The sequence below is a fragment of the Marmota marmota genome, unplaced genomic scaffold (genome assembly GCF_001458135.2).
Source record: "Marmota marmota marmota unplaced genomic scaffold, marMar, whole genome shotgun sequence".
NCBI lineage: Eukaryota > Metazoa > Chordata > Mammalia > Rodentia > Sciuridae > Marmota > Marmota marmota.
The window spans coordinates 9,307,200-9,320,188 of NW_026000283.1; the positions used below are offsets into that span (position 1 = coordinate 9,307,200).

General features: G+C 39.9%; 1 protein-coding gene across 1 annotated transcript; it reads left to right on the top strand.

Moving 5' to 3' along the window:
• The first annotated feature begins 1,075 nt into the window (after positions 1 to 1,075).
• On the top strand, positions 1,076 to 4,037 carry LOC107153042 (cancer/testis antigen 47B-like). Its single transcript, XM_015498544.2, has 3 exons — positions 1,076 to 1,793; positions 2,589 to 2,739; positions 3,801 to 4,037. Exons 1-2 carry the CDS (start codon positions 1,076 to 1,078, stop codon positions 2,699 to 2,701), a joined length of 831 nt encoding a protein of 276 aa, XP_015354030.2. The 3' UTR covers positions 2,702 to 2,739; positions 3,801 to 4,037.
• The last annotated feature ends 8,952 nt before the right edge of the window (positions 4,038 to 12,989 follow it).

A 12,989-nucleotide genomic window follows, 5' to 3' on the forward strand; every position in this document is an offset into this window, starting at 1 on the left:
TTTTTTTTTTTTTTTAAGTCTCTTTTGTTTTTCATTCTCTGGAGGCATGAAGTGAATTTGGCAAGATTCATTAAGCCTCATCCAATACCTGTCGTTTACTACCTCATCAACACTCAGTTCTGAATGCATCTACTTCAACTTTGTCCATTATTTTCTAAGTAGTTTTAACCATGTTAAACCACACAAAAATCTTATCAGTCTCAGAAAGTTTTAACTACTTTTTCTTTTAATTATTTTTAGTTGTAGATGGACACAATATATTTATTTTTATGTGGTGCTGAGGATAGAACACATGTGAGACAGGCACTCTACCACTGAGCCACAGCCACAGCCCAGTTTTAACTACTTTTGAGGTCTGGATTATACAACATTTTTATGATTATCCCTACTTGCATGAGCCATTATGACCAGGTGGAAATCAGTGAACTACTTATTGTAAACATGCCTCAGGGTTACTTCCATGTTAAACAACTATACTTTTGTCAATAATCATCAAATCAAAAGGACAGGACTGGTGTGGACATAAAGGGTTTCCCTTTAGGCTAAGGCTTCAAAGAAAAGGTACGGGATGCTCAATAGTCCTAGAAACTAAGGCCCTTGATCATTCATTGGACATAGGGCATGTCAATCTTCTCTTTTCAGCAAATGAGCTTAGAGCTTGTCACGAGGGGCCGCAACCCTTTGTTGACAGTTCTGAACCCGCCTCATCACCTGCCGTTGGGAAGTTTTCATTCTTATTGGGGGATCTTCTGAGGCTCAGACTTGGTTGAAAACTCCTGGGGCCTGGGATTGACCCCCTGCCCTTCGAGTAGTGAGGCCTCGTCAGGCACCACCCACAGACTGCTGTCTTCTCTGAAAGAGGCTTCTTTGCCCCCTCTTTCCCCTCCCCTCTGTGGCAGCCTGCTAGACAGCCACCATCTTTGCTGTCAAAGTTGCCCCACTCCGATCGCAGCTCAGTTGAGGTACCGATTGGTGTCATGTCTGCCACAGGGGATAGAAACCGTACCCGAGAGGGCCGAAACAGGCGGGTAAGCCCAATGGGAGAGTGGATGGGGCTGTTGGAGTGGGTGAAGGGATGGACCGCGACTTGGGCCCAGATGTGGGTGACATGGCACCTGAGGCCATCAAAGCCCAGGTGACTGGGCCTGGGGTGGTGGGGGTCCCAGAGCCCAAGGGAGGCCCCAAGGAGGAAGAGGGAGCCCAGGCCCCAATCCTACCCAGAGCCTGGGAGGGTGGGGATGCCGAGGAATACTTGGATGTTGGGCCAACAGAGGAGGAGGGAGGGGACCTGGCAGAGAGCCAGGATATCGTAGTGGACACCTGTCAGTTGCTCATGCTTGGCTTCTGGTGCATGTTCCTGGATCTGGATCATTCACTTCTGCACCACATCTACTACAATTACCATACCCTGCTCCAGTCCCTTCGCAGCCAAGTGAACCAGCGATCCAGATCCCGCTCAACTGTGTTAAGCAGCTCAAGTGGGCGCCAGGTGATGCAGATGCCCCAGAGACGAAGAACGAGGGCCATGACTCAGATGATCCAAGGCGAGAGCCAGGGCCTGGGCCTGGGCCTGGGCCTGGGCCTGGGCCTGGGTCTGGGTCTGGGCCTTGGTCTGAGCCTGGGCTTTACCCTGGGATTGAGTCTGAGCCAGCTGGACACAACCGCTTCTATCCCAGTGGCCCAGCACACAACACAAAGCAGCATAGCAATTCAGGATCCAGAACAGCAGGCAGAAGAGGTGGTGGAGAAAGAACCGGCAGAGGAGATCATAGCACAGATCACCCATGTGAGAGGTGAGGAAATGGTGGACCCACAGCTGCAGAGGCGCTAGCTGGTGCGGCAAAATGGGAAAGCACTGACCTTGGGTAGGGAAGTGGTGGGTCCTGACCTCCTCCAAATTAAGGCCGAATGTGCCAGGTTAGAAGCCCAATTCAAAGCAACCTTTGCAGTTTTGAAAAAAAAATATGCTGTCCTTTACCAACCTGTATTTAATAAGAGTTGGGAGTGTCAATGCGATTTGCCAGCAGACAGATGAATGTCAGGTGTTCAGGAGGGAGCTCGGGAGGAAATGGAAAGAACCCTGGAGGAAAAGAAATAGCAAAGGGTGCACTTCCTCTTTGGTTCACAGCTTTTGAAAGTGAAAAGGGTCTTAGAAAGTTGAGCCTAAAAATGATTTGGGAGCACTTGGTTAAAAAGACAGGTTCTGGGGTTAAGGAAACAATTGGCTTCACTGCAGAATTTGTCTTTGAGACAAACAAGTATTTTCCCAACAAAGTTCTGACCAAAACATTGAAAATGCAAACTGACCCAATCACTCTGACCCTTTCTTCCCTAAAGGAGAAGTAATCAGCAGCATTAGGAGGGAGATTTCCTGGGAAGAGGGGAACATGTCACTGTGAAAATGATTAAACAGAAGAAATATGAGGGCCATGGAAGGGTGATGTCAACCAGCAGGAAGGTGCCTGGCCATGTTTTCTTAGCTACTTCTTCTTGCTTCTCCTGAGGGGAGATGATTGGTGCTGCTGCTGGGTATGAATTGGGCTAGTTTTTCCATCTGATCTCACTGTTTGTATTATTCTTCACCAAAGAAATAACTAAATATGAGTATGAACACTGGAATGAAGACTTTGTCATTAAGAAAGAGATGAAAACAGAGGAAGAAAATAAGAAGGAAAATGAAAAACAAGGAGGACTTGAATAGGAACCTGATCTGGTAGATAGCAACCCCAGAAAATTCAGGTATCTGTGTATAGCTTTGGGTATCACTCAAAAAATCCTGACATTTATCTGTTACTAACAGCTTTAAATTTTTAAAATTCTAGTAAATTAATTAAGTTTATTTAAAATTACATAAAAACTCAATTTAACTTACTAAGAATGTTACTAGAATAATCATGTAGCTAGTAATATAAAATATAGTACGTTCTGAAAAGTACTTCATGGCTATTCATCTGTTCTTGTAGGATCGTTTGTACTCTAGCTGTAAGACTACTATCAAGTGGTAAATATATCAGACTTAGTACCTGAGACCAATATCCATTAAGAAAATTTACCAGAAGCAGCAGCTAAAGTGGCTGGGCCAGGCACTAGTGGGGTCTTCATTACTTGGCCATTTAAATGGAGTTTCCTATACTAAATAGGATGCAACAGCTTACAGAATGTGACTACTAACAAATAGCAAAAGTTATGAATTTCAAGTAGGACCATATTTAATGGTTAATATCTAAATATGCATTTTGCTAGAATTTTTTTATATTTTATGTCAGTCAAAAGAAAAGAAACTTACAGTTCATAATTTATGACTGAGTTGATAATTAAGTCTTAAGGTATATGTCTTTCAGCATATTTAGATGCTCAACATTTTTCTCTTCTGTTTTTGCATTTTCATAGTTGTGTATTTTATAACAGCCTCTTTCTCACAGGGTACATGTGGAAACCAAGGATCTGGGAGGGTAAAGGAATACCATTTGTGGTACCACTAGAGGTTTAAGAGATTTATTTAAATTCCAGAATGGCCACTCAAACAAAAACACTACAAAACGTGCGTGCACACACACATACAACACAATTTTTGATGTTAGGCACAAAGGAAACAAGGTTGGTATGATCACATGATTGAAGCCATCAGTTTGACAAACACTCTGATATCCAAGCATGCACACTTTAAGAGGAAAACGTGTTCTCTACTTGATATATAGCACACAAATGCAGAAAATATACATAGGAATGTTACACTTAGAAAATCATGGGTGCTGGTTAATGTTGTGTAACTGTTTATTTTCTGTCATTTCATCCTGCAGTTAGGAGGAATAAAAAGAAGATAGAAAAGAAGAAAGAATCTGTTGTTCACTGTTTTTAGGTTTTTCATTATTCAGAAGCCCGTGGGAATTGTAACACTGATATTTTAATGTTCATCATCCTAAAAGTGATATTCTATGAAAAATACCTTTTTCTTACCTGTTGCAGTTATATTTAATGATGCTTAATAAAGTTAAAAGAAGGGTTTGTTTGAAATCAATAAAGAGAAATACGGGCAGATTTTGTTTCCACAAACAATCCTGACTCAAATCTCTTTTATTTCTTCATTTTGGCCCCCTTACCCTATTGAAAGGTAAACCTGTTTAAACTTGTTTTACTTTGGCCAAAAACAAGTTTAAAATGAAGTTTAAAATAATTTTGGTAAAGAGAAAGATGGAGGACAAGCCTTTAGAGCTCTGTTGTCCATTAGTTTAGTCACTAGCCATCTGTAGCTACTAAACATGAAATTTTACTAATCTGATTTGATATTTGCAGTAGTTGTAAAAAATAGTGTAGCATATCTTATTAATAATTTTAATATTGATGACATGTTGAAATGATCATATATTTAATTAAAATACAGTTTTGAAACTTTGCCAGTTTATTTTCTAATGTGTCTACTAGAAGATTGAAAGTTCCATATGTGGATTTCATTATATGTCTACTAAACAATCCTGGTCTAGTGAATAGTTTTGAGGGAAATTTCATGAATGGCCCAGGTTGTCTGGAGGCCACATGGTGCTACTGAGCCTGAGCCCAGACTTTGACTTGGAGCAGTAGTTTTTAAAGTTTGTTCCCTAAATAGCATCATCATATTACCTAGGAATTCTTAAGCTCCACCTAGGATCTACTGATTCATAAACCCACAGAGTGAGGCCAGCCATCTGTGTTTTAAACAGCCCTCCAAGGGATTCTGATGCACAGTAATGTTTGAGAACCACAGGCTCATAACAACAGAGGAAGCATCTGAGACTCACCTAAACTAAGACCAGCCTTAATTCACTGTCTTGGAACTGTTGCAAGTAAACTGAATGGGATGGCATGGACTAGACTAAAAGGAGACACAGGGGCAAAGATTGGGTGATAGCAACAGAAAAATGCATAAGAGAAGAAGCTAGTTCCAGAAGGATGTAAACATGATATCATATATGTAAAGCCTAGGAAAACACAAATGATATATAGAGAGACTAAAAGGCATGCATGTGAGAGATGCATACAAATGTAGCATACAGAAAGGTGTGTTTTGAAAAGATAAACACATTTAAGATGGGAAAGGGAGGGATTTTTCTGTGGAGAATTCCATGGTAGATATCACCCCTATTGTAGTTTTACATTTTGTAAGCTGAGTGGTAGATACAGAGATATTAGTAGCATTTTCTATAATTTTATGTAGTTCTTAAATACTACCAAAGTAGTAGAAGGGGAGCAGCTCTTCCTACACTAGTGGGGCAGGACTTAAGGAAGTCCTAGAATTCTAAATCCTATAATGGCCTCATGTCATTGTACAGGTACATTTGTCACAGAAGAAGATAAACCATAAGTAAAACATGTTATATGAGTTGATTTAAACTTGGATCTCCAAATGAATTCCTGTCCTCATGAAGCCAGATTTAAAGATAGGTAATCAGTGTAGCTAGGTAAATTGAATTAGGTCGGATCTAGAAGGCCAATTTGAGTGAGTTTGGGAAGTTGGAGACTGTCCCTTGAGGGATCTTATCAAGTACCTGTCCCTGCTCCAACCTGTTGCCAAGGTTACCTGTCTGTCCCAGGAATTGCCCCCCCCCCTTACAGAGAGCTATAAGGTTGTTAATGTGTCCTTGTCTACTCCACCCTGCCCTTCCTCCTTCAGCCCATGTATTTCCCACCTTTCGGCCATCCCACCAAGCATTCCTGGGCCTACTCACATATGCAGGAAGGAGAAAGATAAGGGGGGAAAGGCAGAACAAAGGAATCCTAGGACATATAAAAAGGGCAGAACACCTAGCCTCTTGGGATACCAGGATACCAGCTATGGTCCCCTTCTCCCTCCCGGAAGAAGTCCATGTTGCCCCTTTTTAAATAAACCCTGCTTCATATGTTTGCCTCAGCGTGCCTCTCTAATGTTCAAACTTCAACATGTGGGAAAGCAGGACTCATCATGGATAACCAGCGGTATCACTAACCAAGTTAAATATCTGGCTGGCTAGGCTAAATATGTGATCTAGTACTCTTTTTCCCTCCCTCACTACATGCTTCACCTTGTTGTCTGAGCACAGTGGCCCCATGCTTCCAAAAATATTGGGTTCTAGGAGTTCATCTTGCAATAAGACTTAGAACTAGTTCCTGAGTGAGACTGAAGGACAACCACCAATAATTATGTCCCTTCTACTCACTGTCAGAGGGAGACAAGATAACCAGCCAAGCCAGAAGCTATTTGAATTTGAAAGTGACAAGTTGTTTTTTTTCTTTTTGGTCTCAAAGAAGTTCTATACAATTTATATTTTAAATGTAAGCCTAGGAGAGAGAGATCTAGCAAAAGCTAAGAAAACAATAGAGATGCCTTTTTTGGATCCTAGCTGTCCCATATTTTAGACCCAGCTATAAAGTCATATTCCTCACCTTCCTTTGACTGCTACATAGCCTCAGGAGCATTCCCCCATCTGATCAATGAAGAGAAGTTCCCCTGTGTCCAGTCCCTGATTGGGCCCTGTTCAGATGCCAACTGTCAAAGCCTCACCCTTCTTTGACTGCCATAGCCGTTAATTTAGGAACCGGATGTGGGGTGATGAGGGGATGAAGAAAAGACAAAGAAAATAAAAGGTGGTGCTAGGTGATTCAGCTAAGCCCTGGTGAGGCTTGACTGGCACCAGAGCTAGCTCAGCACATTTGTTTAATAGATTTTAGGTTGTGGCTCAGCGGTAGAGTGCTCATCTAGCACGAGGCACTAGGTTCGATCCTCAGCACCACATAAAAATAAATAAAGGCATCGTGTCCAACTACAACTAAAAAAAATATTTTTTAAAAAAAAGTTTATTTGTGGGAAAGTTTCAGCAAAGCAGGCAATCTGAAGGATACAGAACTGGTGAGACATCAGGATCGTCTTGTTTTGCTCAGAATCCTCTATCCCTGGGAGTTGGTATCTGAACTCAAGGCCTTGATTGATAACTCTGGCCTTTGTACAAAGTTTTCTTGGGCTGGCATCACCATAACAACTGGGGAATCTTGATCTCTACCTTCACACAGGCAGCTCCTGGCACAACTGTAGACACAAGAGAGTCAGAGGCCATGATTGGATTCATTGCTCTCCACAACTCACCCTTTACTCATCTCTCTCTTTCCTCCCCAACTATTCATACACAAAACTTCTTTAGTAGCAGTATTTCCTTATACCAGTGCCCAACTAAAGGCCACAGGCTTGGTCAGGTGCAACTCTGTAGAGGCCCTTTATGTGAAGCAAAACCTCTTAAGAACACCTTAAATCCTTTGAATACCTTCAGGTCTCAGTTGTCAAGATCCTATTTGACTTCCCTCCCCAAGTCACATACAAACAGAGACATACTACAGAACAGGCTCTGTTGTATTTGTTTGTGGTTGCTATAAAGAATCTGAAAACATGTCAGAATGTGCCTTTTGTCATTAAAAAATAAACAATTGAAGAACTGAACTTTGTTAACTGGAAAATAAATTATTATATTTTTCTCCTTCCTTTTTTTGGGGGGAAAGGGGGTACCAGGGATTGAACACAGGGCACTTAACCACTGAGCTACATCCCCAGCCCTTTTTTATTTTTTTTATATTGAGACAGGGTCTCGCTAAGTTGCTTAGGGCCTCACTAAGTTACTGAGGCTGGCTTTCAACTTGCGATCCTCCTGCCTCAGCCTCCCAAGTCACTGGGATTATAGGCATGTGCCACCAAACCAGGCTGAAAAAGAAATCATTAATGGAGAGTTCACAGAGTGAGAATTACCTAATAGAAGTCCACTCTGAGAAAAGAGGGAAGGGAAGTGTAACAGAATGGGTAAAGGGCATCTACCTAAATGAACTGTTTACAATGGGAATACAAAGGGAATAAAATCCAGTCAATCGAAAACCTGGTCTTATTGCTCCAACTTGAGGCCTTAAAAAAGGAAGAACAAACTATTTCCAAAATCAGTAGAAGACTGAATATAATTAAGATCAGAGCCAAAATTAATAAAATTGAGAATTAAAAAAAATACACAGGGTCAATGTAGAGTTAATTCTTCAAAAAAATTGATAAACCATTAGCTAAACTAACCAAAAGCAAGAAGACTCAAAAAAGCAAAATTAGAGATTAAAAAGGAGATATCACCACAGACACTTCTAAAATCCAGAATATCATTAGAAAGTATTTTATTTATTTATTTATTTATTTATTTATTTAGGGTGCTGGGAATTGAACCTACGGACACTTTACCACTAAGCCACATAAAAATAAAAAAAGGCATTGTGTCCAACTACTCAGTCCTTTTTAATATTTATTTAGAGACAGGGTCTTGGTGAGTTGCTTAGGACCTTGCTAAGTTGCTGAGGCAGGCTTTGAACTTGTGATCCTCCTGCCTCAGTCTCCAGAGCCACTAAGATTACAGGTGTGTACCACTGTGCCTGGATGTTTTTAAAATGTATTCTCCAGTAAACTGCAAAATACAAAAGACATTGACAAATTTGTAGACACATATGACCTGCCCAAACTGAATCAGGAAGTTACTGAAAACCTAAACAGACAAATATCAAGAAATGAAACTGAAACAGCAATTAATAGCCTTCCAACAAAGAAAAATCTCAGGAATAGATGAATTCTCAGGTGAGTTGTAGTGAAGTTTTAAAGAACTAACACCAAAATTTCTCATATATGAAATTGAGCACTCCCTAATACACTCTAAGAAGCCAGTCTAACCCCAATACCAAAACCAGATAAAGATACATCATAGAAAGAATACTACAGACCAATATACCTAATAAACATATATGCAAAAATCCTTAATAAAATATTAGCAAACTGGGGCTGGAGATGTGGCTCAACCGGTAGCACACTCGCCTGGCATGCATGCAGCCAGGGTTCGATCCCCAGCACCACATACAAACAAAGATGTTGTGTCCGCCGAAAACTAAAAAATAAAAATATTAAAATTCTCTCTCTCTCTCTCTCTCTTCTCTCTCTCTCTCTCTTCTCTCTCTCTCTCTCTTTAAAAAAATATTAGCAAACTGTATTAATATTAAAAAGCACTATATGGTCATCATTATACAAAATATATGTAAGAAGATTTGAAGTTGGTGTCAGGCATAACTTATATACAGAGATATGAAAAATTGTGGTATATATGTGTATTAAGAATTGTAATGCAAAAAAAGTACATGTATAATGGCATAATTTGGCATGAACATACTTTATATACAGAGTTACGAAAACTTGTGCTGTAAATGGGTAATAATGAGTGTAATACATTCCACTATTGTCATGTATGTAAAAAAAATTTTTAAAAATGTTATCAGAAAAAAAAGCACTATACAGATTTAAAGCAATTATAATCAAAATCCCAATGACATTCCTCATAGAAATAGAAAAAGCAGTCATGAAATTCATCTGGAAAAATAAGAGACCCAGAATAGCTAAAGCAATCCATAGCAGGAAGAGTGAAGCAGGTGGCATCACTATACCAGACCTTCAACTATACTACAGAGCAAGAGTAACAAAAACAGCATGGTATTGGCACCAAAACTGACTGGTAGACCCATGGTACAGAATAGAGAACACAGAGACTTACCCACAAAAATCACAATTATCTTATATAAGACAAAGGTGCAAAAAACATGCATTGGAGAAAAATAGCCTCTTCAACAAATGATGCTAGGGAAACTGGAAATCCAAAAAAAGGAAGGAGAAAAATATAATAATTTTGCAACCAAATGAAATTAAACCCCTATCTCTCAACATGCACAAAACTCAACTCAAAGTGGATCAAGGACCTAGGAATAAAACCTAGGTAGAAGAAAAAGTAGGCCCTAATCTCCATCATGTGGGATTAGGCCCACATAAGACTCCTATAAGTCCTAATAAGACTCCTATAGCACGAGAATTAAAACCAAGAATCAATAAATGGGATGGGCTCAAACTAAAAAGTTTCTTCCCAACAAAAGAAAAAATGTGTGAGGTGAACAGAGAGCCTACATCTTGGGAGCAAATTTTTACCCCTCATACATCAAATAGAGCACTAATCTCTAGGGTATATAAAAAACTCAAAAAGCTAAACACCAAAAAAAAAAGAAAAACAAATAAGCCAATGAATAAATGGGCCAAGGACATGAACAGACACTTCTCAGAAGATGATATACAATCAATCAACAAATACATGAAAAAATGTTCATCATCACTATCAATCAGAGAAATGCAAATCAAAACCACTCTAAGATTTCACCTCACTCCAGTCAGAATGGCAACTATTATGAAGACAAAAAACAATAATTGTTGGCGAGGATGTGGGGGAAAAAGGCACACTCATACATTGCTGGTGGGACTGCAAATTGGTGCAGCCAATATGGAAAGCAGTATGGAGATTCCATGGAAATCTTGACCCAGCTATTCCACTCCTCAGTCTATACCCAAAGGACTTAAAAACAGCATACTACAGAGACACAGCCACATCAATGTTTATTGCAGCACAATTCACAATAGCTAAACTATGGATCCAACCTAGATGCCCTTCAACAGATGAATGGGTAAACAAAATGTGGCATATATACACAATGGAATATTACTCAGCAATAAAAGTGAATAAAATCATGGCATTTGCAGGTAAATGGATAGAGTTAGAGAAGATAATGCTAAGTGAAGTTAGCCAATCCCAAATAACCAAATGCCAAATGTTTTCTTTGATATAAGGAGGCTGAGTCATAGTGAGGTAGGGAGAGGGAGCATGGGAGGAATAGACGAACTCTAGATAGGGCAGGGGGGTTGGAAGGGAAGAGACGGGGCATGGAGTTATAAATGTTGGTGGAATGTGATGATCATTATTATTTAAAGTAGTGCATGTATGAAGACAAGAATTGGTGTGAATATACTTTGCATAAAACCAGAGATATGAAAATTTGTGCTCTATATGACTAATAAGATTTGTAATGCATTCTGCTGTCACATATAAATAAAAAAAAATTTAAAAAAAAAACACATCAAGAAGATAAGAGTGCTTGCCTAGCATGTGTGAAGCACTGGGTTCGATTCTCAGCACCACATAATAAAATAAAGTTAAAAACCAGAAGTGGGGGGGCTGGGGATGTGGCTCAAGTGGTAGCGCGCTCACCTGGCATGTGCGGGACGCTGGGTTCAATCCTTAGCACCACATAAAAATAAAATAAAGATGTTGTGTCCACTGAAAACTAAAACTAAATGTTAAAAAAAAAAAACAGAAGTGGGGGTGATGGTCAGAGACAATAAGTAAAGAATCAGGGATGCTATGGAATGCTGTTTCCCTATTTTTAAAAAATCTGCCTGTGAAAATTTGTTTTTTCTATGGAAAAGTAGACTAATCCCTAGTCATAAGCAAACAGTAGGAAATATGAGCACATTATTAGGTACCTTTCTACAACAGAATTTCCATCGAATACCCTAGGTTTGTCCTTTGATCAGAGGCAATATTCTGTTCCTTTCCCCATCCCCAAAGGTCAGGATTACCTACAATGATTCTCCAAAGGCTTGTGCACATTTAAACAAGGATCCATGGAATTTAGTCTGTAATTTTTATAGAGCCCAGGTCACATCCATTTACTTTGTGACAGGTTAACCTTCTGCTGTCAAACCTCCCTGGAATTGGAAACACAAGAACTATTTCAATTTCATATTAGAAATCAAAGATATTGGTGCTAGTCTAACTCCTTCATTAATAACCATGAATTTGGGGAAACAAATTAGCCTCTTTTCCCCACATTTGAAAAAATAATGATCTTAGATTCAAATCTCTTTCCCACACAATACACATACCTAGAAAGTGTTAAGTGCACAGCCTCACATTAAGGAAAAAGATTAATCAACAAATGGTGCTAGAAGCAAGCTCTTTAAAAAAAAAAAAAAAAAAAACATGAATTGAGATTCAAACCTCATGCCATATGCCAATATAACTCCAGTTGAATAAGGGTACATGTGGTTAAAAAAATTCATACTTAAAAGTAGAAGAAAATATATACTTGAATGGTCTAATCTCCAGATGGTAAACATTTTGTGAATTTAAAAAGAATGAAAGAAATTGCAAAGGGAAGCATTGAGAAACTTTCTACATGAGAAAGGAAAAATAATACAGGTAGAAATTTAAACAAACTTAAAAGCAAAATGCAAACTGAGAAAAATTCAAGAAGAAAAAAATGATGTACACCCTTGCCCCAATTTGAAAGCATCTCTCTTATTTCTTGAGAAAAGAGGAGGCAAAGGGTAAACTCCGGCCCACTAACCAGAGGGGAAGAGGAGTAAATGAGTGGCCCTGAGACCACCTGAGGGCTCCATGCCCAATCAGAGGGTTGTTGCTCAAGGCCTAAGGAACCCTATTGCTTCCACTCTATAAATTAAACAACTCCACGGGGAAGGCAGAACAAGGCCCTTCCTCTCATTTTGTAGATGAGAAACACTGAGGCCCAGAGAAGCTAAGCAAGTCTGCAAAGTCTTAACAAGTGCTTAAGTGCTAAAACCAATCCTAGAACCCAGCTGGGGTTCTGCCTCAGCACAGTCACCTGAAATGAGGAAGCTGGATGAGATCCCTGGTTCCCCAAGTGCAGTGCTCACAAGAGCAGCCCCAGCCTCCCAGGGGAACTTGACAGAAATGAAATTCTCAGTCCCTGCCCAGACCCAGGGAAGCCTGACCTCTGGCATGGGACCCAGCCATCTGTTGTGACAAGCCCTCCTGCCGCTTCTTTCCACATGCAAGTGTGGAGAGTGACAGATTCCATGACTGCTAATGGCCCTTCCAGACCTCACACATGTACATGTAACTGTAAGCATTCATCTCCAGGGCATTTTGTGCAAAACCACAAGGTCTCCTTGACCTAGAACTAAAAGGTAAAGAATAAATCAAATAAAAACTGGAGTTTGTGTTAACGGGAGGCAAAATACTCCCTTCTCTCCCTTTGGTTGAATTTATGCCTATTGTGTCTGTTAAAGCTGCCTGTCTGCAGTCAGGTGCATATTGTACTCTACATGAGGCTTTCTTCCT

What these genes read in the sequence shown, in the direction of transcription:
- LOC107153042 (XM_015498544.2), top strand. Translation starts at nt 1,076, where the DNA reads ATGGACCGCGACTTGGGCCCAGATGTGGGTGACATGGCACCTGAGGCC. An exon ending in ACAGATCACCCATGTGAGAG is followed by an intron (nt 1,794 to 2,588) that starts GTGAGGAAATGG and finishes TCTTCACCAAAG; the next exon opens with AAATAACTAAATATGAGTAT.